The 27,750-nt window shown below is 40.4% G+C and overlaps 1 protein-coding gene across 1 annotated transcript in view; it reads right to left on the reverse strand.

The window, feature by feature from the left end:
* Positions 1-27,750, reverse strand: part of ATP2A3 (ATPase sarcoplasmic/endoplasmic reticulum Ca2+ transporting 3) — a 149,738-nt gene that overhangs the window by 39,877 nt on the left and 82,111 nt on the right. The window contains exons 3-8 of the mRNA XM_070932095.1: positions 26,126-26,208; positions 21,175-21,279; positions 17,132-17,270; positions 14,950-15,030; positions 13,919-14,004; positions 11,635-12,099 (exon numbers count right to left, since the gene is read on the reverse strand). Coding sequence (XP_070788196.1) covers positions 11,635-12,099; positions 13,919-14,004; positions 14,950-15,030; positions 17,132-17,270; positions 21,175-21,279; positions 26,126-26,208 — 959 coding nt within the window. The remainder of the gene's footprint in view (positions 1-11,634; positions 12,100-13,918; positions 14,005-14,949; positions 15,031-17,131; positions 17,271-21,174; positions 21,280-26,125; positions 26,209-27,750) is intronic.

Below are 27,750 nucleotides of genomic sequence, written 5' to 3' on the forward strand. Positions count from 1 at the left end.
TATCCAATAAAATTTTATTTTTGGGAATTCAAAGCTCCCGAGAGTGTTTCCTTATTTTGGGTTCACTAGTTAGACAGTTGACATTGCTATTGCTATTCATACAATTAAATACATTTTTATACAGAGATGGGCAGCCTGTAGTGCACGTTTTTTGTTCATTCTGGTCCACAGACCCACCATTCCCCATATTTGGAAAATTGTGCCATCAGTTTACAACAATTACACCTAAAATTAAGGGGGAAACAAAGAGAATTACTTGCTTGAATAATGGAGCCATATCCACACAAAACACATTACTTTGGCCCTCCCCTCTCTTACTGAAAGCATTAACAAGTTGTCCATTTTGGACTATGCTTCTTGTAGCTCTCCCAATGTTTTGGACTTTAATTCCTGTCAACCAGTGGGAAAAGGGGATGGTGGAAGCTGTAATTTGAAATTGCTGGAGGAATCACATTTAAACTATAAGGGAGATGGATTTATATTTTATCTTCTTGGTAATAATTCTCTGCCCCTTTGAGTCAATATTTCTGACAAAGAGAATTCATAAATACAGGGACAAATTCAGGTCAAAATTGATCAATCTATTGATCTACCTCAATCCTATTAATGACTTGAGACAATATTAAGATTGCAATGTTCAGCTTGATAAATCAGAAACTATATAATTAAAGGCAAATCTCAAGAAGCCAAAAGCACATAGGATTTCCTGAAAAATAAAATAGAGCTTTGCTAAAATGTTTTCAGTATGTCTTTGCTTTTACTCAAGTGATTTCGTTGAAATGAAATTATTCAATACTATATCTACAAGTTTCACCACCTGGCCAAAAAAAAAATAAAAAAAAATAAAAAAAAAATCCAGTCATGTACAACAGTTATTGAATGTTGTATAATTTAAATCTTAAAATCATCAAAACCACAAACCACAACAGCAACACACTATTATTCTGATCTTTATTATGCTTCTGGGTTTCTCTTAGAAAAGATGTGAGTTGCAGATACAAATGTGAAGAAGCACTGAAACTCAGGATGCTCTCCCTCCATTCTGGACGAATTACTGAAACTCAGGGGGACTTGCTTCTCATAAAATATATAGAGGTCTTTAAGTATATAGTTTCAAAGCAATAGAGTGAAAATGCAGATGTCAAGATAAATAAATACATTCTAGTTTTACATCCCTTATTTTAGTGACAGATTCATTTCTAGCATCCACGTAAAGTGCTTCCTTACAGGAAGACTGGCTGATGTGTTAACTTTTGAGGCATAGGCTGCTTACGTGTCGTATCTACAGTATTTTTGAACTGCCCAGAGTCAGGCAGCCTACAAATTTAACTAATAATAATATATTTTGCATCATACAGTATGCAGGGCAGGGACCACAAGTTCCAAACTTGCTCTAAATGCACATGCTAGAACAAATTATATCATTGCACTGCCTGCAAATTTGCCTTCTTGGCTAGGCTGAATTTTGAATCACTGACAATAGATAGTTAGACAGTTATGTGTTTGTTCATTTATTTTTAATATCAAGAACCTCATAGATATTTTAAAAGAGTGTACAGACAAAGCAGATATATCAGGGCAGAGTTATTATTGCTTAGCAGGATGGAGAAAACTAAAAACAGAAAAACTGAAGCGTAAAAAACTTAATGGCTGGATCAGCTTCGCTGAGACCCATGACAGTTCCATCTTCTTCTACTTCTATTGTCATTTGGCACCCACTGCAACCACTACCTCTGTTTGTCATTGCGTCTGAGATCTACTACTAATTCCTCTGAGATACCCTTGTTTTTAAAGCCTATTGCGGGCAATAATAGTTCTAGCAATATTTGTTGCCATCATGAGTGCTTCTTTAGAGTCAATTAACATGTCACATTTACTCTGAGAAAGAGGGTAGCATTTCAGGACAAAAGGCTCCTTAGGGTTTCCTGAACCATTTCTGCCTCCAGTCTCTTGAAATATCATTGGGAATGATGACTATGGAAACATTGCTATGACTTGTCTTGTTGTGGCCAAGGAGACCCACAGATTGTGGGGAACACGAGTGATTCTAAGATTTCTAGGCTGTTCTTGTCAACATTGCTTTACAACAGCGATGGGAAATTGGTGGCCTTCATATGTTGCTGAACTGAATGCCTTAGCATGGGCTAGATCGGTGTTTCTTAACCTTCTTTCTTTCAAGATCTCTTTGGAGGACACTTGTCTGTATGGCTTAGATTTGTCTATATTTGCCCTATTAAAGGGGGTATGGTGGCTCAGTGGTTAAGACAATGAGCTTGTAAACTGGAAAGCTGACAGCATGGGTTCGAGACCCGAGTGCTACACGACACAGTGATCTCCCATTACTTGCTCCAGCTCCTGCCATCCTGGCAGTTCGAAAGGATACAAATGCAAATATATAAAATAGATACCACTTCGGTGGGAAGGTAATAATGTTCTGTGTGCCTCAGCATATAGTTGTGTTAGCCACATGATCAAAGAAGTGTCTTCGGAGAATGTTGGTTCCCTCAGCAAAGAAATTTATTTATTTATTTATTTAGTTCAATTTATATGCCGCCTTTCTCCGGAGACTCAGGGTGGAGATGAATACCGCTCCTAGAGTCAGACACGACTGGACAGGGGAAATCTTTACCTTTACCATATTAAAAATTAAAAGAGATATGTTCACTGCCACTTCTCACAATTGTTTGAAGGTGCATTGCTCCCGTTGGAGCCTGAATCTGCAGGGGAAGACGAGTTGAAATCTGAGCCGACAAAGATTGAGGGGGCGGCTTCATTGTCTTTGGAAGAAAATGGGGAAGTCCAGGGACTTTCAGGATTAGGACAGATTGTAGGCAGGGAGAAACAGAGGCAGGATGAACATAAGAGACAGAGCTCAGGCAAGGAGCAAGGACCACCCCCTCCTGATCCAAGACCTCAGAGACTGGAGAGAAGGCGTGAACAGCGCAGACTGAGCAAGCTACTCGGGAGAAGAATGCCCCACCCATCTTCACAAGGCATACCTGGGGAATGAGATTTAAGGAGACGGTGTGGGGAGGGGCATCTGTCGGGAACAAATGCTGAGTTCCTGAAGTGTTGCGTGCCGATGTTTGAACTTTCTAAGAGTCCTTGCATTCCTTCTGGCGTTCTGGACTAATTAAACTGGATCTTTTGCTTCCTGAACTCCTTGATTTATTTATTGCTGTGCAGCCTTGGATTTATTGCTGTGCAGCCTTGGTGCAGATAGTGCTGGGCTGGACTAATTGCAGCCAGAGGCTGCTTGAGGTTTGGCTGAGGGTTTGTTATCACTTTGCTCTGGGACTTGCCAGAAATATGGGAGTGTTTGGGGAAATTTGGAGCAATAAAAGGGTGGTTTGAACTGCCAACTGTTTGTGTTATCTCTGTGCCATGCCCTAGGTCATCACAAAAGGTTTAACACTGTATTACTTTTCAACAGAGGCTGATGAATATTTTTGATTTTATGGACCTCTGAAAAGGTCTCGGAGGGCCCCCAAGGTTCTTAGATCACATTTTGAGAAAAACTGGGATAGACATAGAAAAAAATGAAAGAAATGGGGACAGTAGTTGTCTATCCCTGCCTTACCTTGTCTAGAACAAGACTAAACTAAATGTGTTTTCAAGATTGCCTCAAGTTATACAGTGCTGAGGGCAGGGCAGAAGCTAACACGTTTAGCAATAAATATAATCTCTCATGGAGAAGGGACTGTTCCATGGCACCCAAGCAAATATTTAACCTTATGTCTGCAAATTTATGGACAACAGCTATATTCCTCCCCATTAAATATTTGCCTCTGTTTAATAAGGGAACTCCTGAAGGTTAAACATTAATTTTTTTCTTCCTCCTAGGATTGTGCCTGGAGTAATAAATATTTAGCTAACAGAGCCATTATTTGACTCACTAAAATCCAACCATCAACTATTTTTTATTTTATCCAGTCAGTTATTCTTAGTTTTGGCCTAGACTCTGAACACTGTATTCCCCCCCCCCCAAAAAAAAATGTCAGGGTCTTTAGTTCATTAGCACCCAATTAAAGAAGTACTGGTTTGCCTATTAATCAAAATGCATGTGATTAATTAACTGACTTTACAACATCTGCTCTAAATAAAGAAGTCACACTTTATGAATACAATCAAATAAAATGGTACATTTTCCAAAGATACAATGGAAAACTGAAGAATGTAGAACTGCAGCCTTATACTGTATAAACCTTCATTTTTATGAAATAATTCAGTCACATTTTTGAGAGCCATGTTTTCTATGCTAAGATAACTCCTTAATGCTTTACTTAGACTGGAGACTTGACTACTTAGCATTGAAATTGGCAATTACATCTTACTGGCTCAAAATCAATCTTCTCTGGGGCTACTGTTCTTTTTCTTGCAAATATCTTGCAGTCTGAATGGTCCAGAACTGTAGCCAGCAAATTTCTCCATTTGGGAATGTCTCTGATTGGATAATGTGGTTATCAAGCAAAGCCTGGAAGATAGGAAGCTCCAGAATAAACTTGTAGCTGCCCCAAGGCTATGTCGACTTCATAATAACAGAAGGAAACTACAACCCACACAATACTTACACAAATTACTATGACCCAAATACAGCCAGGTTTTCCTCTTCCCTCTGCAATCATAGATGGTAAAAAGGAACCCCTCTCTGCCTTTGTTGAAATGAAATAATAAAATATGCCTTCCTGATGTACAGATCATATCACTGTATACTCCCAGCTAATTCAACCCTTATTAAATAGGCTGCTGGCTGTTCAGATCAATGGTATTTAAAATGTTTCTTAATATTTAAAGAAATAAATAATACTCATTACAATTTATACAGTACCAAAAACATATTGCTGGTGAAATCCAATCTCCGATGAGGTCAGTATTACTTCTAGGAGGAGGCTTTTCCAGAAAACAGGGACAATGGCAGAAAGGCAGAGCTTTTCCAAAATTGAGCCATTATTCACAGCTTCTTCAGAAGGATCAACTCAGGTTGACTCAGGTTGGAGCAGGCTATCTTGCAAATACCCAGATGCCAAGCAATATAAGGACTTTGTAATCAAAACTAGGAACAATAGTTCCTAATAGCTAATGCAATTCGACTTGTGGTTTATGCAGGGCACACAAAGTAGATTAATAAGACCACGGTGGCAGCAATATCCGGACTTCTGAATTGGTTGCACTTTCTGGATGATCTACAAAGGCAGCCTCATGTTGAGCACACAGAAGTTCAACTGAGGCTAAGAAGATTGGTACGACAATTTCAAACCAGCCCAGAAACTAGATCAAGGAATCCAGTGAGGGGTCCAGATGAACAACAGGTCAGTCAGTACATTGGAATATTACCCAATTTGCCTTTGCCTCTACTGTCTGACTTAATGCGCATGCACTTAACACCCTGCCAAATGATGAGCAGAGCTCCTGATTAAATGAAGAGCAGAGCTCCTAAGAGGTCCCATAAGATCAATGCCACCCTATTGCTTCAAGCTCATGGTTACTGCAGGATTTGAAGACCAGAAGGACAGATCCCCAAGAGGGTAATATCTTGTCTTTACCCACCAGGAATTTTCAGGAATACACACCATGTACAGTAGTGGCCAAAATTGTGGAAACCTTTTGGGGAAAGTGTATTTTCTAAAACGAGCTAATAACACCACTTTATTTTGGAGTAGTCCCATAAAATTATATATTGATGGAAAGATAATTTAATCAAGAATGTAATGCAATAACTTTCATGAAGGATTTGCTATTACAATAGCAGTTATAGTATAAAGAAGAAAAGTGAAACACGTAGAAAAAATGAGATATACAAAAATTATCACCATAGAAAAAAATTATACAAAAATTATCACGTCAGTTAATACTTAGTTGGGTAACCTTTAGTATGAATTACGGCCTTACAACATGTTTCCATGGAATGAACCATGGGAAGTCTTTTAGTTCTGCATCTGTTATAATGTGAAACCAAGATTGAATGATTGCTTCTATTAACTGGGTTTTATTGCTGGGTCGCTTCTGACTAACAAGTTTCTTTAGTCGGCTCCATAGATTTTCAATTGGGTTAAGGTCTGGGCTATTCCCAGGCCATTCCAGCAGTGGGGTATGCTTATCTTGAAACTCCCAAAAAAGAGTGATGTTATTAGCCATCAAACCTCAAAAATACATTTTCCCCCAAAGGATTTCCACAATTTTGGCCACAACTGTATGCCTATTCATTGACAATCAAGTCATGATGGATCTGGTGTTTATCAATAGCAACAAGAGCTGATGTTCACCAGCAATTCAACCACAAGGACCCAGGATTGAGTCAGCAAGCTAGAAACAGAGATAACATTAAACTGTTGATCTCCTCCTCTCATAACACCTCCCTAGCACCCACATGTCTCCCTCAGTCTGTCACAACCAGAGCCATACTATCTTGACCTCTCCTGATAACAGTTAGCTACTTTATAGATAATGTTATAATAATCAACCAACCCACACAGAGAGACTCCCACCAGAATGCACCATATGCAATTACTCAACTAGAATAAAAATTTCACACTCAGAGACTTGTTCTTCTCCAGGAAGAGCAACTATCTACATCAACAAATCAAATAAATACTGTAGCTCTTTCTTCATGAAAACTCAGGATAGTTAGTAGGAGGATTTTATTTATTTCATTCCCCCCAAAGTACCCCTTTGAAATGGTCTGGACTGAAAGATTTTGACTGGCCCAGCATCTTTCAGTGAGCTCCATGGACCAGTGGGGCTTTCAATCTATTAATTTTAAATGAATTCAAAATGCTTAAAGTGTAATGTTCTCAGAATCCTGAACTTATCTATATACTACTGAAACCCTTATTGTCTGTTACCTTCAACTGGTTGAAACAATGCCTCATAGGGCAACAATTTTTGAACCAAAGTACCTCAAATGGGCTAACTTTACCAGATGTGTCCAAAATCTGGGACCCATAATTTCTGTGGGATTGAAAATTGACAAATTTATAGTTGCTTCAATGCTTCTATGCTGCCATGCCACCACTCAGAAGTTCAGAAAAACTTGCCCTAGCCCTCGGGACATTAGGTAGACGACCCGCTCTTTCTAATACTGGAGATCAAGTGGATTGGTCCTGCCCTAGCCCTCCAGAGATTTGGTAGACCTGTCCCACCATTAGTTGCAGAGCAGTCAGCTGTGGTCAGGCCAGCAGGAAGTTGGAAATCGCTTCTGCTCCCACTGTTTTTTTGCCCTTGATTACTCTGTTTAGGTAGGAAATATTTTTGAAACGATGATCCAATGGGTCATGGATTGCTAGTTTGATTGTGAATATATTTTCAGGCTGCCTTTTTCCCAGGCAGGGGTCTGTAGTTAGGAAGGGGGAAGAATTATGTTTGGCAACCATCAGAGTCCTGAAAACGGAACTGTTACAACTACTGTATTACTACTGCAATATACTTAATAGTGATTAATGTACTGGTACTGCATTATGACCACCTTAGAAGGAATGAACACTTGTGGGATTTCCAATTTCAGTGCCAAAGTAACATGGCTGCTTAAACTAAAAATGGAACATTTCTAAAAACTCATACGTGCCCTTATTTTCTTCTCTGTCAGCCACATTTGTCATCTTGATCCTATAATCTAAAATAATCCAATTATGCTTTTATTCTTTTACATGGCTCTGTTTTATTTATTATTCACGGGACTTGCATCCTATAAATGTAGTAAACAAAAAACAAGCAAATAAACAGGGCGTAAATGTGTTTGATTTTGGTTTTTTTAAAAAACATGTAGCATCCGACACTCATTCCTATGATTTTTGGGGAGACAAGGCGCTGATTTGCTACTTGCCAGTCATACTAGACCCAAGAAAATGCCACCCCGGCAGGCCAGGGCTAAAAACAGGTTCCTCGAGAGATGAGCTGTTCCTCCCACCATCTCATTAGTAAGTGATGCTTCCACTGCTGGGTATGACCCCCATCATCTTATCATCCAACGGCTTGCTGCCTCCCCCACGCTGGATGCACACAATTACTGCAGGCCATTCACGAGGCTGCATTGCTAAGGAAACAGTGAACAGCCGCCTCCCCCCTTCCAAGTCCAAGCATTAATTTGCCTCCTGATCCCAGAAAAAAGCTTTATGCAAATACTTCATTTGCCAGTTGGAACAAAAACAAAACTAGAAAGAATGATAACCAAGGTGTGCTTTAAAAGGGAACACTCCAACCTGCTGTTTTGTTTGTGGGCAAACTTTTTGCAACTGCATCGGGCAATTTATGACTTTCTGGAGGATTAGGGCAAAATGGTGCTAGCCTTCTTAGAACATGCACAACTATTGTCTGGTTGGCTGGTTCACCTTTCCTCCTGGATTCACAAAAGCAGGAGCCTCTGAGGGTTTCGCAATTCCTTCTCGAGAATTGTCACTAGTTAAAGTGAACAGTGATGGATAAATGGGCTGGGCTGCACCTTGTTCTACACCATATTATAGTTTGTATCAGCTTTGGAAGCCATATTAGGCCGGAAGCTTCCATGCTGCCACCTTCTCATGTGTGAGAAAGTAGGAGGGGGGATTTAGTAGAGGGGTTGTCTTTAGACATAATAGCCTTCTTCCTGTCGGTCAAGGTCAGGGCGATCCTGCATCTGGAGAAGGAGTGGTCAGAGTGCTGTCTTGAGATGGGACAGATGGTGATCGGAGCATGTGATCGACTGAGGAGTGAGGGGATGGTTTTGGGGGTTTTGATTTACTGAGGGAAAACCCGCATCTCTCAGATTCGGGTTTTCCCAGATGTGCCAGTTTATCTATTCTAGTAAATAGAACTTTGAAAAATGCTTGCTTCAGAGATTTTACTTGGAGTTGGGGGGTTTTCTGGAACACTGACAGTTTGTTCTGTTTGGAGATTTAGAGATTTGCAAACCAGATGAGAATCCATGATTCATAAAACCATGGTTACATAAACCCTAATTTAGAAAGCAGTGCAAAATATATACATTTAGTATCCGGTAATGTGCGAGGTAGTTTTATAGGATAATAGATGGATAACAAGTACATATCAAGAGTGTCTGTGATTGTGCATACAATTTGCCTTTCATTGAAGTTAGCTAGACCCTGAGACCTTTAAGTGAAAAGAATTTTGAGGGCTGTTTGTCAGAATATGTAACATAGATTAACAGAGTTGGAAGGGACCTCGTAGGTCATCCAATCCAATCCCCCCACCCAAGCAGGAGACCCTATACCATCCCCGACAAATGCCAGTCCAATCTCCCCTTGAAATCCTCCAGTGATGAAGCTCCCACAACTTCTGAAGGCAACTTCTGTTCCATTGGTTGATTGTTCTCACTGTCAGAAAATTTCTCCTTATTTCCAGGTTGAATCTCTCCTTGTTCAGTTTCCATCCATTATTCCTTGTCCGGCCTTTGGGTGCCTTGGAAAATAGCTTGACCCCTTCCTCTCTGTGGCAGCCCCTCAAATATTAGAACACTGTTACCATGTCTCCCCTGGTCCTTCTCTTCACTAGACTAGCCATGCCCAGTTCCTGTAACCGTTCTTCATATGTTTTAGTCTCCAGTCCCCTAATCATCCTGCTCTTCTCTGCACTTTTTCTAGAGTCTCAACATCTTTTTTATATGTAATACATAGGCATTTCCTTTTTCACACATTAGCTACCAGGGACACACAGGTGATGTAAGCAGCTCGAAGATCTGCACTTTCATTCTCCTCTTGCCAAACACATGTCAAGGTTCTTTGTTGGCTAGAATTCAGAGTTACACTATGTGCACCCAGCCTAGAAACTTTTAAGGTGGGGAATATGGAACTTAACAGCAAACACCCAATTAACGTGTTCTCCTTTACGCTCTATAAAAACAATGCACTTGATCACAGTTGTACACAGTTCAAGACACAACATTAAATCTTAGACTTAGATATAAATTCAGCATTTCAATTTAAAATTCCTGGCCAGCTTGGAAGGAAAGAGAGAAAAGTATAAACACATACGTTTCATGAATCCAAGTAGATTATCCATTACATGGCAAAGATGATAATTTTAATCAGCAAAAAGCTGCTTCCAGATCCGACTTATGGATCCAAAACTATCTCCTAAATCTTAAAGCTCTTTCTGACTTTTCCTCCTCTTTTCATCTTAGTTGGTTCTTATAAGAATTCTGAAGTTTTAAAATCTGGTGGCTGAGAGGCCTTCTCTTTTTTTTTTCCCCATTCTTTTTCCTTGTGTGTATACAGCCAGGAACAAGGACGATATTGTTTGATATTGAAATATAAGCTGTTCCTGGCGAATTGGGGGATCAATGGTGGAACAAAAGTTTCCAAATAAATCCATTTAATAAGTCCTGCTTTCTCCTGGATGGAAAAGATTTAAATTCCTGCCCTCAGTGGGAGTTTGGACTCAAGACCCAAGTGCCCCTTTCCAATTCTGTAATACTGTTGTGATACCAGAGAGCTAGTTTTGTGTAGTGGTTAAAGCAGTGATGGCTAACCTTTTTGCCATTGTGTGCCAGGAGGGGGAGCGGAGGGGATGCGCGCACGCGTGCCCACACCCATAATTCTATGTGCCCTGCCCCCGTGCATGCATGTGCGACCCCTGCCCCCCCCACTCCTGGCATGTGATGGTCCGGTAGGCCCGTTTTTCTTTCTCACCTGGCTCCAGGGCTTCTCTAGGAGTCTGAGGAGGGCAAAAACGGCTTTCCCCACCCCCACCCCTGGGAGGTCCTCCGGAGGCCGAAAACGGCCCGTTTGACAACTTCCAACCTAGAGAAGCCTTGGAGCCAGGTGAGAAAGAAAAATGGGCCTTCCCCACCCTCCCCCAGGCCCTCCGGAGGCAGGAAAGAGCCTGTTTCCCTACTTCTGGTGGGCCCAGATGTGAAAATCAGCTGGCCAGCACGCACATGCGCGCCGGACCTGAGCTCACATGCCTACTGATATGGCTACGTGTGCCACCTGTGGCACGTGTGCCATAGGTTCGCCATCACGGGGTTAAAGTGTTGGTCTAGAAACCAGGAGATTATAAATTTTAGTCCTGCTTTAGGCATGAAAAAACCAGCTGAATGACTTCGGCCAGTCACTCTCTCTTCAGCCCAACTCACTTCACAGGGTTATTGTGGGGAAAATAGGAGAAGAAGGAGAATTATGTACGTTCACCCCCTTGAGTTATAAAGTTGGAATAAAAATCTAATAAATAAATAAATGCTATGGACATAGGGCTTGTCTTCCTCTACCCCAATAATTCAAACATTGTCGTAGTGCAGAGGTCTTCAAACTTGGCAGCTTTAAGACTTGTGAACTTCAACTCCCAGAATTCTCAGAAGCTATGCTGGCTGGAGAATTCTGGGAGTTGAAGTCCACAAGTCTTAAAGCTGCCAAGTTTGAAGACCTCTGTCATAGTGGTACAGCTCTTCTATTGGGGCTATGCTACCTCTGTTTTTACATCTGTTTTCTAAATGTGGATGTTCAGAAATGTTGCTGTAGAAAACCGAGTTGGCTACTCCAACTCCTTGGTTTTGCTGACAAAGCACGCCAACAAATACAGAGCAAATAAAAGTAACCTCTTCAAATAATCAAGCTCCTTAACCAAACTAGAAGCATTGCAACAAACTGAGAATGCAGAAATTAATTTGGCACTGATGTCTACTATACCACATAACTCAGGACTCACCCTGCAGACGGACATCTGGTTGGTCGTCAGGGTGCCTGTCTTGTCAGAGCAAATGACAGAAGTGCATCCTAGGGTTTCCACAGAGGGGAGGCTCCTGACAATGGCATTCTTTTTGGCCATCCGGCGGGTGCCCAATGCCAGGCAAGTGGTGATAACTGCAGGAAGTCCTTCAGGGATGGCAGCCACTGCCAAAGCCACGGCGATCTTGAAATAGTAAATGGCACCGCGAAACCAGGAGCCACCATGCACGGGGTCGCTGAAGTGGCTGATGTTGATGACCCAGACTGCAATGCAGACAAGGGAGATGACCTTGGAAAGCTGCTGGCTGAACTCATCCAGCTTCTGTTGCAGAGGGGTCTTCTCGGGCTCCGTGGCCACCATCTGATTCCTGATTTTCCCAATCTCTGTGTACACTCCAGTGGCGATGACAACACCAACAGCTTTGCCCGCAGCAATGTTGGTTCCCTTAGGAAGAGAAAAGATATATATTTTTTATTTTTTTATTAGTATTAGAAAATGTATATTGCCGCCTATTCACACATGGGGACTCAAGGAGGCTTACAGGGGTATTAAAACATCATATATATATACAAAAAAGAAAAAGACACACACACACACACACACACACACACACACACACACACACACACACACACATATATATGTGTGTGTGTGTGTGTGTGTGTGTGTGTGTGTGTCTTTTTCTTTTTTGTAGGCTTTTATGTGCATATTCTTTCTAGCCAGGTTTTACCTACGTAAACTAAGTTGTTTTGTAGCTCTGGTTGTGTGAAATCTCATTCACAAGCTTCAGGGCTTTTTTTTTTGTTGACAAACTGCAACTCTGTGTTGCTCTCTGGGAGACTCAGATAGCTATTTCTGCCTTATAAGGCTTCGTCGGTGAGCCACACCCACTTCTCAGATATTCCCCCTGTAAAGGTACAATGTGTCTTTTTCTTTTTCGTAGGCTTTTATGTGCATATTCTTTCTAGCCAGGTTTTACCTACGTAAACTAAGTTGTTTTGTAGCTCTGGTTGTGTGAAATCTCATTCACAAGCTTCAGGGCTTTTTTTTTTGTTGACAAACTGCAACTCTGTGTTGCTCTCTGGGAGACTCAGATAGCAACTTTTCAGAAGTTACAGGTGGCTCTCTGGTCCAGTTTGCTCCCCTGATATAATCTGACAATGTCCAAAAGATATGTAACCAGAAAGATTGGACTACCAGAATGATGATTAGATTAACTTCATAATATGAATATAATATATCTATTAAACAGTTCAGACCTTCTATACAGCTGGCTGCACAAGAAAAAGGTAACAGAAGGAGAAAATAAAGGACAGCAGCACAGAGAAAAGGGGTTACTTACCTCCCAACCAGATTTGTTTGTCTATGGGTTACATATCTAAATTTCATCTCAGTTCTTTTTTGGTTTGTGTCATCACCCATTGCTGCCTTCAATTTTGCCCACTCTCCTGTTGATCACCTCCAGGTCAATGCAATTCTCAGCTTTAAAAAAGGTTGTCTGGCCTTCATATACAGGTAGTCCTCGACTTACAACTATAATGGAGTCAGCCCATTACGGTTTTAAACAGTGACAGTCATAAAGTGGGTTACCCACATGACCGATCTGATTTGGTGACCTTATTGATGGCACTTGTTAAGCAAATCAATATGGCTGCTAAGTAAATCCACGATCATTAAGCAAATGCTGCAGTCATTAACCGAACCCATTGTGATGTTCGGGTTTTCAACAAAAATGTCATAAATTGCAGTCATGTGATCACAGGATGCTGCAAGCAGTCATAAATGCAGACAGTTACCGGTGAACGTAATGCAGTCAGTTGCCTGCATTTGGGTTGGGGGGGGGGGGTAGGGAGTTGGAAATTTGGAACTGGATCATAAATACTTTTTGGGAGGTCTACTGTAACTTCAAGTAAGTCGAAAACTACCTGTACTAACTGAATGTGAAGGGACAGTCTGAATAATTTGCTACACTAGAAGGCAGTTGCAGAGAAGAGGAAGGGAGGTATTATTTCTCCAAAAACAAACATCCAACAAAAATATGTAGAACATCAGATACAAATTATTCTTGGCTGTGCTGCTTTTTTATTGGGTTGCATTCAAAAAACAGTGACTCCTATTTACCTATTTATAGCCTAACATAATATAATCCACTTAGGTTTCTACCATTTGTCAATCATATGCGGTGATTTCCCAGAGACACGTGGGCAGAGAAGCTTCATGCCAGAAGCAAGGCAGGCTTATAAGGTGAGCTGAGGACACTTACAGAAAAAAGCATGTTCTTTTTATCTTGGTTAACAGCCCTTGGGTCTGGAATTGGATCAGTATGTTTAATGATGGAGACAGATTCGCCTGCAGAAAAAAAAGAGAATATTGAAATTCATTTTTCCTTCAAAAGTTAAGAGTGACTTGTCTAACAAGATGTTTCAAGTTTGGAATGAACTTGAATCACAAATCATATATTCAACCAAGTATGCAACCCAATGCTGAGATAAGAGGCAGGGAAAGACTAGGAAACACAAGGACGACAGATTTTTTCCTCATTTCTACTGCTTACTAGGATAAGGTATCTAGTGTTCACCAGATGCTTTGGACCATAAATCCCACCTGCATCAACAAGCATGCCACCTGGAGGCCACAAATAGGCCTATCTAACTTTAGAATCCAAGCTGAGTCGTCATTGAGTCCAGAGCTTTCGGACTCATGCTAGAACCCATCTTCAGGGAACTTTTCTCTCACCAGAATGTGAGACATATTCTGGTGAGAGAGAAGTTCTCTGAGGAGGGGCTCCAGCACGAGTCCAAAATCACTGACCCAGACTGGATCCTACAACATTATCCTGGAACATGTATATTTGCCTTCATTCATATCTTACTTTAACCTGTGGAAAAACATCCCATGCAAATGATGATGACATTCTTAGGATTTTACTGCTTTCATTTTAACCTTCATTTAAGGCAGGAGTGTCAAACTCAAGCAAGTGCTTAGATCTGGCCCGTGGGGCTGCCCTGGAAACAGCAAGCACCATTTTTGCTGGCAGAGGGTTAGAGGAGGCTGTTGTGGCCGAAAACGGAGCTCGGGAGCCCATTTTTGCTGGCAAAGTGCTCGGGCAGCCACAGGCGCCCCTGACACGAGTGACGTCGAGCTGGCCATGCCCACCCTGGCCACGCCCATCCAGCCCCCTGAGGTCAAACACAATCTTGATGCGGCCCTCAATGAAATCAGGTTTGACACCCCTGATTTAGGGCTTTCCAAATTTCACTTCTACCTATGTTCATTGTGGAATAGAATGCCTACCTGTAAGAATGGATTGATCTACCCTCAGTGTTGTGGACTTGATCTCAATGATTCGGATGTCAGCAGGCACTTTGTCGCCAACTAAAAGATGGAAAAATAATGAGACAGTTTGCTATTAAAAAGGATGTGTGCCTGAAATCCAGCTTTGGTCATTTACAAAATAATGAGAGATTTACAAAGCAATGTTTAATAGGTATTTGCAAAGCTTTGAATTTGATTCCAAACAGATGCTTCAGAGAATGTGGAGATCTGACACCTGTTTACAACTCTTCTGTAAGTTATCTTTTGCTCCTTTTCCCAGGAGTTAGCAACCACTGTAATCCCAAGAAATGATGCAGCTGCTTTAAAGAGCTGCAGATAGGTGCTATATCACACTCCCATGCAGTCTGAATTTGAAGCAGTCCTACATTTACTGCAAAATGGGGCATTTATCTTCCATCAGGTTTATTTTCCTTAAAGATAAATACGTGGACAGTGGAAATTTGGATTAGGAACAGACCTGATAAGGGACAAAAGCTTTATTTTTTTAAAAAAATATCATTGCATACCATGTAGAATGGCATTTCTTTTCCAGATCAATACTTCTGCAGTCATTTTTAAATATTTTTGTCAAAAATACCACTACAAACTATTACCGTGTCCATTCAAAATTGTCCAATTTTTCTAAGAGAGAGGAAATACTTTTCATTACTTTGTGATGGGGTAGTATTGCCCATATATTAGTTCTTTTTTCTAAGGTCTTTGACTTCTTTTTTTTTTTACCATTGCTGCAAATGATTGCAACAGCAACTGTGTTAACAGCCTTGCAAGATTCTAGATTCTTCCTTCTTGGCACTGGAAGTAGAAAATGGTGATTTCACAAACTCTGATAGAACTATTCTCAGAAAATTCTAATCTGAGGTGAGAAAGAAAAGATCACAGGGAAAACGGTATTCTGAAAAAGTTAACTCACTTCTAATTCAAATAATGTTTTGCTTTTATTTTATTTTAACTGAGATATCCATACACCTCATCTCCTGTGATGGAATATTGTCCAGATTTCCAGGGAGGGAGAGAATGAATTCCAGAGGGGTAAGAGACAACACTGTTTCTGTGACAGAAAGAGGGTGAAGATGGCTCCTCCCTAATAATCTCCAGAATATATGTTTTATGGGGCATGGTTTTTGTTTGGTAAGATTCTGTCTATAGAAGAGGAATAATAAAGAAAACTGTTTAGAAGAATTACAAAGTGTTCTTGGATTTTGGAGCCTGATATCTCCCTCCAATAAAAATAAAGACCATTGATATCTTATACAGATCTCTAATGAGAATACTGAAATCTCCTGAGATCAGACAAGATAATGTCAAAACCTCCTTCATTCTCACTGAAATCAGCTGTTTATTTGGGTGCCCAGAATATTATATAAAATGAGTCTCTCTTTCTCTCCCCCCTCTCCTCTCATTATTTATTTTCCAGACTTGGGCCTGAAAAAGTTACTAGCTTCGGTTTAAGTGTTATTTATTACTATACATATTCAACCTTTGTCTGGATAATACTATATTTTAGGTATGATACGTAGACCTAAACAATGTATGCATTATAAGAATGACATATTTTTTGCCTCCACCCTTTTTTTCTTTTTTCTTTAGATTCTAAATTCTTTAAAACAAATATCTGCATATCCTTTCTAAAACACACAAACAATACAATATGAATAAATCATCCTCGTCATTAACTTCTCCAACACTGGTAAATATTCCTGATGTATATTTTTATAAGTTTCAGTATTGGGAGTGGCTCTTTTGATTATTCTTTTAGTTTGCCAACTACTTTGAAAGATCCTTTTTCAATAAGAAAGTGATGCCCATATAGGAAACAACCCAAAAGCGAGAACAAAAAAAATAAAACCATGGCATCTTTTAAAAAGATTACAAATTTATTTGTTATAACATGGATGCAAGGTGCCATCTGTGCCATCCAAGATGCTATAAGATGATTTGTTATGTTTGCTGCCACAGACTAGCATGGGTAAACTTCTCAAAAGTTCCCAATAACTAATAAACCTTTATTATAGCATAAGTAAAGTACAGCTGCTGACATTTGAAGGCAAATAAGCAGAAGGTCTATTTCATGTGGATCTTATGATGTAAGAACATAGGTCAACATTAGACCCACAAGGCAAGCCAATGGCTGAGATTGTACCTGCTACCTCCACAATATCGCCTGGGACAATGTCTCGAGCTCGGATCCGCTGGACTCCGTTCCTGTCTGCTCTGATCACCTTCCCCATTTCTGGTTCATATTCTTTTAGGGCCTCAATTGCACTCTCAGCATTCCTCTCCTGCAAAAAACAACAGCAGCTTTTTATAACTGGAACTTTTCCAATTTAGAAGTCAGATTAAAAGATTAATAGAGTTGGAAGGGACTTTATAGGTCATCTAGTCCAACACCCCCGCTCAAGCAGGAGACCCTACACCATTTCTGACAGATGGCAGTCCAATCTTTTCTTGAAAGTTTCAAGTGATGAAACTCCCACAACTTCCGAAGGCAACTTCTGTTCCATTGGTTGATTGTTCTCACTGTCAGAAAGTTCTTCCTCATTTCTAGGTTGAATCTCTCCTTGGTCAGTTTCCATCCATTATTCCTGGTGCTGGCCTTCAGGTGCTTTGGAAAACAGCTTGACCCCCTCCTCTCTGTGGCAGCCCCTCAAGTATTGGAATACTGCTATCATGTCTCCCCTGGTCCTTCTCTTCACTAGACTAGCCACGCCCAGTTCCTGCAACCATTCTTCATATGTTTTAGTCTCCAGTCCCCTAATCTTCCTGCTTGCTCTCCTCTGCACTTTTTCTAGAGTCTCAGCATCTTTTTTATAGTGTGGTGACCAAAAAAGTCCTCTGAACAATCTATATGTCTCAGAAGAGAACGTTTTTCCAGTTGAGATTAAAATAAAAGAACTACCCCATCCAGATACAGATGGTATGTACCACAAGCAGGGCCTTTTCGGTGACTGCCCAGAATGCTGCTGCATATCTTGTTTTGCATACCCTATGGACTAGTATTGTGATGCTATTCTGCAGATAGAAAATATCCACTTGGTTTGTTGGATTGTTGAACCAGGTTCCTTCTGTTCTGGTTGCATTGTTTCATATTGGATTATTTTGGTAATTCTTTTATTTCTTTTAAATGACTATTTTGGAAACATTAGCATATGTGCTTTTGGAACAAATTTGTCATCAATTGCCTTCTTTAAAAAAAGTTGCCCCAGCTATTTTTGTAATCTCATTTACTTTCGAAAATATATTTCCAGCCAATGTCAATTTGGCATGTGTTCAATAAAAATTGCATTCTCTTCTATGTTTGTATGAATTTGTGAGGAGAGACAATGGTATGCAAGGCTAGAGCTGAAAGTGATCTTTATTTTTAAATTAACTCCTCTAAGTTAAACTACTTGGATTAATATCTAGACCAACATTTATTTTTCAGGCTGCAACATCCAAAACAGAACAGGGCATCTCTTAGCTTCAATATTATACACAAACTATGCAAAGGAAATTGGCATAGAGATAAATACAAATCTGTGTGCTTGTCTTTTAAAAATGCAGAATTGTGCAGGAACTGAATGGAAAAGATGAATGATTTATTTGAAGGGCTGTCATAGAGAGGATTGGGTCAAACTATTCTCCGAAGCACCTGAGGGCAGGACAAGAAGTAACAAATGGAAACCTATTAAGGAAAAATCCAACTTAGAACTGAGGAGAAATTTCTTGTCAGTGAGAACAATTAATCAGTGGAACGGCTTCTTGTCTCCAGAAGTTGTGGGTGCTTCATTACTGGAGGTTTTTAAGAAGGGATTGGACAACCATTTGTCCGGAATGATATAAGGCAGTGATGGCGAACCTTTTCGGCACCGAGTGCTCAAACCAGAACATGCGCACGCCGGAGTGCCAGAAACCGAAAGACCAGCTGGCCAGTGTGCATGCACGCGCCGGAAACCATAAGAGCAGCTGATGACAGCACGCGTGCCCACAGAGAGGGCTCTGCGTGCCACCTTTGGCATGCGTGCCATAGATTCGCCATCACGGGTATAGGGTCTCCTGCCTGAGCAAGGGGTTGGACTTAGAAGACCTCCAAGGTCCCTTCCAACTTCGTTATTCTGAATTCCATTCTGTATTCTGTTATAGGTATGAAACTACCATATTTTTCGGACTATAAGACACACCGGAGTATAAGACGCACCTTGGTTTTTGGGGAGGAAAATAAGAAAAAAACTGATTGGGGGTGGATCGGCCTCCTGGAATAACCCCAATCAGCTGTTTCCAGAGGTGAACTTTAGCAACAGGTTCGTTGGTTGTGAGCTCTGTGCCTTGCTTTTTTTTCAGCCTCTGAAATCTCTGTTTCAGAGGCTGGGCGGGGCTACATTCGGACTATAAGACGCACCCAGATTTTCACCCTCTTTTGGGTGCAAAAAGGTGTGTCTTATACTCCAAAAAATACGGTACAAAAGACAGGAGGCAAACAGATTGACCCCCATCAACTGATAAATGAAAGGCTCCAATAAATATTGCGTTTTATAAAAGGAAGTTAACTTTATATTTAATACAACCCTCCCCAATAGGAGGAATAATTAGGAAAAATTATTTGGACTAAAGTTCTATGAAACACTCCACCTTTTTCCTTTTGTCAACATATGGTCCTCACCTCCAGCTGAAACCTGGAGATTTCTCCCCTCAAAGAAACAGGCCCAAGCAATAGACCTTAATCAGTGGAAACTACAGGGACCAGGGAGAAAATGCATTGCACCATTGTGATGCAAATCCCACCCTTTTTCTTCATGAAAGTAATATCCCATAGTGTGGAGATTGTATCATGACAGCATGATGCTACTCCCATCATTCTAATAAAAGCATAAAGCTTCCTGATTAAAATTAATTGCCTGTAAAATAATGAACTTCCTTGATGAAATTAAGTGATTCCCATCTATATGTATGGATCATATACTTGCATAAATAGAAACCACTCACATGTGCATACACACCAGCAAAAATAGAAAGGAGGAGGAGGAGGGGGAATTATGGAGATGGTGTAGGTCAAAGGAGTAGAGGGGAGGGGAGGGGAGGGGAGGAGAGGAGTGTCATTCCCCCCCATCTTCCCTGAGTCTTTGCACCACCCAGTATCGGGTTGACGCTTGGGGCTCAGGACCCCAGACAGCACCCCGTAGTTTGGGGGACCTGCTTTAGATTGAAGTGGGATTCGGGTCAATGTCAGGGTTCCAAGTAACACCTGTAACAAAATCAAACTCCAAGGCTTGAAGTTCCTCAAAGCTAACTTTTATTAGAAATGTCATATTGGCACATCTGGGAAAACCCAAATCTGAGAGCTTCCGGGTTTTCCACACCCAAAAGAAAGTTCAAGACCTTGCCCCTCTCCCACATGTACACCACACATCCAATCAGGTACCATCTGGAACAGAAGATACCTCCTCATTTCTCTCAGCCCAGCTGCAGGGCAAAATGGTCTTGACTTTCTATAAAGAATTTTATTGTGACTACATATCTTCTTCCCTCTATGCAATCACCCCTCCCAATTTCCCACAGTAGGATTTGTGGCAGGCCTGAAGCCTGAAGGCCCAAAGGTAGAAAGATGGCTTCCAGGTCTGACAGGAAGAGGAGGGGAGGGGAGGAGAGGAGAGGAGAGGAGAGGAGAGAAGAAAGAGAAGGGAAGGGAAGGGAAGGGAAGGGAAGGGAAGGGAAGGGAAGAGAAGAGAAGAGAAGAGAAGAGAAGAGAAGAGAAGAGAAGAGAAGAGAAGAGAAGAGAAGAGAAGAGAAGAGAAGAGAAGAGAATCATCTGGATGGAGATTAAGAGGGGAAAAAAAAAGAAAATCAAACAATCTTGTTTAATCATTATAAAAAATCTCTAAGAGGGAAGCTGGCCAATTTTCAAAGGAATCCGTGCTTTCCATCAGATGTCTTTAGTCGTTCCCACCAATTGACTATTAATTTCTTTTGAAAAGCAACTTCTGTGATAAATATCTCCAATTCACAGAAAATGGGAGGTGAGGGAGATTTTTTTTCTCCTCCGTTTGGCAGATACTACTGGAAAAAATATGTGAAAGTGACACAGACTGGATTCAGACTTGCAATTATATCAAAACACACCAGAAGCTGATGTGAATTGGCTACAACTTGCTTCCTCCCTCCCACCTGAAAATGCATCAAAGCGGGTCGGTGACCAGCCCGTTAACATACCTGCCAGACTCCTACCACTGCATTAGCTATGAGGATCATAATGATCACAACAGGCTCCACAAAGGCTGTGGTGGTTTCTTCTCCTTTCTCAAACCAGGCCAGAATCTGCAGAGGGGAGGAGAAGGAGGGAGCAGGGAGGAGACGTGGAGGGGAAATTTAGACAACCATCTCAAAAAAGAAACAAGATGAAAGGCAGCCATGGTTGAGGGCTTCGTTTCACCCAAAGGGAGAACTGACCAAAACAATTTTCAGATGTTTTTTTTTAAAGAGAAATTGTTGTTAGTCATTAGCAAGTTTGTTTGAGAAGACAGAACATCTCCTCCTACGATGCGGAGAGGATGCTTGAAGATATACATCCATACATATGGAGCAGTGCAGTATGAAAACAAACTTATGTTGCCTGTGGAAGAGGTGCAACTTTTAGAGTTCTTACCTGCTGTTCTGCTTAAAAAAAGGTGTGATTTTGCCTGGAGTTATTTTTGAAACAGAGAGAGATGAGCTTATACTTTAAATCTATCATCTTGAATTTTCATATGAATCAGACTGAAGAAGTTCATAGAAGGAAAGTTTCCAATCCCCTTTCCTCCCCCAATCTCAAAGACACCTTCAATCCATAAATGCCACTCTAGATGTTGAAAGAAGGGGAATAACACCAAGAAGGGACCTGCCACTCATCAGGATTCTAACTTAAATTAATTGAAACTGGAACAAGTTTTCACCCTTTTCCTTCCTGAGCAGCTCTACTGCACCTTGTTTTGATTTTTCAGGACAACTTTTTTCATAGTACCAAAACAGAAGCTGGATCTGAAAAGACCACTGGATTTGCTTAATAATTGCAACAAAAAAGATTGTAAAATCTCAACTGTGGTTGTACGTAAAGGACTACTAGTATCAACATTACCACATTCACCATCTTGCCTCTCCCCCCGTGCAGATGCCACTACTTTGTAGAGGTCTAGACTCTAATGACAATCTATTGCAGGCAAGAGAAGAAGTACAGGAATCAGCAATGGCAACAGCAAGTTTTCTTGTTTTCTCTTAAGCTAATGCTTCAACTAGGCCAGGGGTCGGCAACCTTAAACACTCAAAGAGCCACAAAGGTCCTAACCGGAAGCCCCTGTTCAATTCTGGAGCTGACGAAGTCCGGTTCCCCCACCATAGAGTCTCCTCCTAGCGCGGCTTCCTTTTTCCTCTACTTGTCCTAACTGAAAGCCCTCTCAATTGTGGAGCCGACCAGCGACAGGGAGCCGCAGCAGAGGAATGAAAGAGCCACATGCGGCTCCAGAGCCACGGGTTGCTGACCCTTGAATTAGGCCAGTGTTTATCAACTTTGGCAACTTTAAGATGGGTGGACTTCCAATTCCCAGTTGTTTTAATTGTTGTGAGGCTCCTACACATGTGAAATGTGTACTATCCACATTGAAAAAAAATCAAAATAAAATAACATTCTTCCATTCAGTCACCATCCCATGATCTATATCAGGAGATGATTCTTGTTGTGGCTTCCTGCAGTCTCAACTACCGATAGTAGAGTGCATAGTGAGGCATGCTGGGAGATGTAGTGCTCACAAGACCATTGCCTGTCCAGATGTAGTCTACCAGGTGTTGCAACTTCCATGGACTGTTGTTGAGACAGAAAAAGCTTGGAAAATGTAATCTGAATGAGTGTTTTTTTAAAAAGTGATGGATAGCAAAAATAAGCTAACTTCTTCCAGCAAATAATTTTCTCAAGTGGAGGGAAGTCACTGGAATGTCCTGTAGCTACACATCTGACATCAAAAGATATACTTCAAAGCAGTAGTTACTAAATAGAAACTTCCTCAATGTTCTAACATTAATTTGTGGATATTTTTTTTTACCCTTTTGCTTTTGGCCAAACATTCCTGGACAATATTTCTCAGTTACTTAGCTGCAAAGTTTAATTTTCCTTCTGATGGAAAGCCAGCACAAAAGACAAAGAAGCTGGACCTATTGAGTTAATGCTACATTTGAAAACACAACAGACTGAATTAAACAGGCTGTTGAATCCCCACTGATCTGGATCCACATTGTGGTTTTTCACTTTCTATTGGATTAAGCCTTTGATGTTCATAAGAAAATAAAGTTGAGGTGAGAGAACAGAAACCCAACAGGATACACACTTATTCAATTTATTATAATCCTGCAGAACAAGAGGGAGGAAAATAGAAAGAAAAATATTATTTCAGACTCCGTATCCCGTTATTTGAAAAGGCAGTCCATCTCTGGAAAGACATACTTGATTATGGCATGGCTATCCACTTCTTGGTATATCCTTGCTGAATTAGAGATGGTGGGACCACCAAAAGGATACTACTAAATTGTTTTTGTAAGGTAGGATGGCTACAATGATACACAGTGCCACAGGCTGACATAATGATATTATATTGGCAATTTAATCTTTAATCCTTTCTTCTTTAGCTGTCCATAATTAGTAGCTTTATTGATCCACTGCTTCTCTTCAGAGACTTTTAAATCACTCACTCTAATACAAAACTAAGCATGAGGATTGATTAGACCTAATATGGCCTTTATGAAATACAGACAGTCCTCAACTTACGACCACAACTGGGGCCAGAACTTCCATTGCTAAGTAAGATGGCTGTTAAGTGAGTTGTGCCAGATTTTTTTTTTTTTAAATTTGATTTATATGCCGCCCTTCTCCGGAGACTCAGGGCGGCTTACAATGCGTTAAGCAATAGCCTTCATACTTTTGTATATTTATACAAAGTCAGCTTATTGCCCCCACAAACTGGGTCCTCATTTAAGGCTCTTTATGCCCTTTTTCTGCCACGGTTGTTAAGCTGCAGTTGTTAAGTGAATCATGCAGTTGTTAGGCAAATCCAGCTTTCCCCGTTGACTTTGCTTGTTAGAAGCCAACTGGGAGAGTCATAAATGGCAATCACATGATCCCAGGATGCTACAACCGTAATAAATATATGTCAGTTGCCAAACACCTGAATAACAATAGCAATAGCACTTGGACTTATATACCGCTTTACAGTGCTTCTGTATCCTGAATTCTGATCACATGACAGTGGAGATGCTGCAAGGACCTTTTGTAAGTTACTTTTTTCAGTGCCACTGTCACTTCAAACGGTCATTAAACGAATGGTCGTAAATCAAGGATTATCTGTAGATGTAAGTACCGTAGTAGTATTGTTGAAAGAATTCCCCAAACAAAACAAAAACACAAAAAAAAATTTTTTTATCTTTAAAGGAGATGCAAAATTTTCCTCAAACAGGGAGGGGATGGGACAGCCTTCCTTATGCAATATTACTTTAAGGCAGGATTACACATTTTTGATGCACGATTGGAGCTCACTAAGCTTGTGTGGCTTTGTTTTAATTTGATAGCATATTGTCTAGTTTTTTGAGAGAGAGGAAGTAATTAAGGATAATAGGTTTGTTGGCCGTTCCACAGCCTTTAAAAATCTACACAAGTAGCACTCACCCTAAAAAACTAGGGAAAAAAAAGTCTTGAAAGTTGTTTTTGTCCAGGGAGGTACTACAAGGCACAGGTAGCCCCTTTGCCACTGCTCAGAAATAAAATAAAAGTCTTTATTTCTTTTTTCCATTCCTGCTTTTAGCATGTGGATTACATTTAAGGGATTTCTTTTCATAAAATACCTTGCAAATTGCATTACAGATATGCAAATTATTTAGGCTAATAAGAAACAGGCAATTGTAAAATTAAAAATAGGCATGAAATGTCCTTTGGCTCATTCTTCTTAGGGCTCCTTGACAAGCAAATAATGATAACAAAAAAATATCACCTAAGATTTCCAATACAATTAATACATTTTTGAACAAGAAGCTAAATTTCAGCTACAAGTGAAAAGAAAACTGTAAAAAAAATTCTTCCAAATTCAAAGACACCCCTCCCTCCCCTGTAATAAGGTATTTCTGAAAGGGATGAAAGGATAAAGCTGAGAGCCAGGTTGGTCTAGAAGTTAAGGCACCAGGCTAGAAAGTGGGAGACTGTGAGTTCAAGTCCCACCTTAATCATAACAGTCAGCTGGGTTACTTTGAGCCATTCTCTCTCAGCCCAACCCTTCTCACAAAGTTGTTGCTGTGGGGAAAATAGGAGAAGGAAGGTGTGTTGGATACATTTGCCGCCTTGAGTTATTTGTAAAAATAATAAAGGTGGGATACAAATAAATAAATAAATAAATAAAATAAAAGTTTCCACTCAGCCCAGCCCTAGAAATCTGTACAAACGGGGCTGAGCTAGAAGACCATGATCTGACTGGATATCTGGCAATTTTCTGTGCTGCTATGATATTTCACTCCTAAATCAACTAGAAAAACCAAGCTTTTTCTGTGAGATTAGCAACTTGTCTCCTGGTTTGGGCTGAACCAGGTCAGCATTTGTATTTGTACTTATGTTCTATGAGTGACAAACTCAAGGCTCACAGGTCAAATCTGGCCTGTGGGGTGCTTAGATCTGGCCCATGGGGCCGCCCTGGAAACAGAAGGACTGGCCAACAGTGCCTCTGCTAGCAAAAACGGAGTTCGGGAGGGCCGCCTCCGTTTTTGCTGGCAGAGGGTTGCAGGAAGCTGTCGCAGCCAAAAACAGAGCTCGGGAGCCCATTTCCGCTGACAGAGCACTTGGGCCACTACAGGCACCCCGGACATGAGTGACATTGAGCTGGCCATGCCCCCTGGCCACCCCCCTCACCCCCCAAGGTCAAACACAACTCTGATGCAGCCCTCAATGAAATCGAGTTTGACACTCCTGTTCTGTGGGTTGAACATTTAGTAACTAGGAAATCATCTGAAGAGCTTTTTTAAACTTAGTTTTTGACTATAGTTTTTATATCATTTTACCGTTTGATCTGTCAGCTGCCTAGAGGCATGCAAGTGAGATGGGCGATCTAGAAGTTTGATAAATAAAGAAAACAATTTTCAAATATGAGGTAAACATACTTACAAAGGAAACGAAAGCAGCCAAGAGAAGGATGCGTACTAGGAGATCTTCAAACTGCTCCAATATTAGCTCCAGAAGTGATTTTCCTAGAAAGTTAATTGAAATTAGAATAATAAAAAAAATCAGCAGAAAATAAGTAAAAATCAAGAACATGGGGGCATAACCTCAGACTGAGAGGTGGGAAGTTCAAAAGTGTTGTTATAAAGTATTACTTCACAAAGAGAACAGTAGAAACTTGGAACCAACTTCAGCTGCTGGTTCAATCATCAGTAACTGAGTTTAAACATGCTTGGGACAAACACATGCCCATCATCTGACAAAAATAAAAAATAAAACAAAGATTAATAAAATTTTAAATAATAATTAAAAATTAATTAAAAAGACATTATAAAGACAAATACAGTCAAAGGGCAGACTCAATGGAACATTAGGCTTTATTCTGCCATCAGTTTTCTATGTTTCTATCCCAGAAATACCCCTTACATATGTATTTAAAAAGTAGAATGCATAAAAAAACTATAGATAAAACTAATTCTGTCAGAAAGGTGGGGGAAATGCAAACTTAGGTATGCTTCTACCTCCCTCTTACAATAGGAGACTTATGTTTGATCTTCAAAAGCAAGGAATTGTTCTTGGATAGTATTTTTAAAAGTATATAAACCAACCTGAACATCAATAAAAATCCTGGCACAGCAAAAATGTAACACGTCAGGGAGAAAACTAGAATGTAATCACTAATACTAGTCTCATTTTTTTATGCAGAGGAGTAACACCAATGGAGTAATAGAAAGAATGGGACATTTAGACAAATGGTGTCCAGACTACAGTAGGCCCTTTTGTCACAACTTGGGACATTAGTGCAAGAACCACTCATTTTATGGTAAACATGCCACCATATAAAGATATAATTCATGATAAACAGAATATCGATAAAGGAGAATATTTGTAGCTCGGGGATGAAATGATGAGTCCTTGGTGCTCTCTGAGCTTGGTTGTTTTCTTGCAGATGTTTCATTACCCAAACTAGGTAACATCTTCAGTACACTGATGATGTTACAACCAAGCTCAGAAAGCACCAAGGACCCATCATGGTAAACATGATCATCCTCTCAGACTGATTATTTATTTTATTTATTTATTTATTAAATTTTTATACCGCCCCCTCTCCCGAAGGACTCGGGGCGGTGAACAGCCAAAATTAAAAACACACAATACAAATATTAAAATACATTAAAACAGAATTAAATTATCTTAGGCTTCTCCAATTTAAAACCCCGTTACCCATAAAATTCACCAATTAAAATTTTTTAACCCAGCCCGGCTTGCTGATTACATAAAGCATTTCCCATCCAGATCACACTGGTGGGTATCTTAGAATAGAATAACAGAGTTGGAAGGGATCTTGGAGGTCTTCTAGTCCAACCCCCTGCTTAGGCAGGAAATCCTACACCACTTTAGACAAATGGTTATCCAACATCTTCTTAAAAACTTCCAGTGTTGGAGCATTCACAACTTCTGGAGGCAAGTTGTTCCACTGATTAGTTGTTCTCGCTGTCAGGAAATTTCTTCTTAATTCTAAGTTGCTTCTCTCCTTGATTAGTTTCCACCCATTGCTTCTTGTTTTACCC

The sequence above is a fragment of the Pituophis catenifer genome, unplaced genomic scaffold, assembly GCF_029215685.1.
Source record: "Pituophis catenifer annectens isolate HBS135680 unplaced genomic scaffold, rPitCat1.0.hap2 SCAF_1, whole genome shotgun sequence".
Taxonomy (NCBI): domain Eukaryota; kingdom Metazoa; phylum Chordata; class Lepidosauria; order Squamata; family Colubridae; genus Pituophis; species Pituophis catenifer.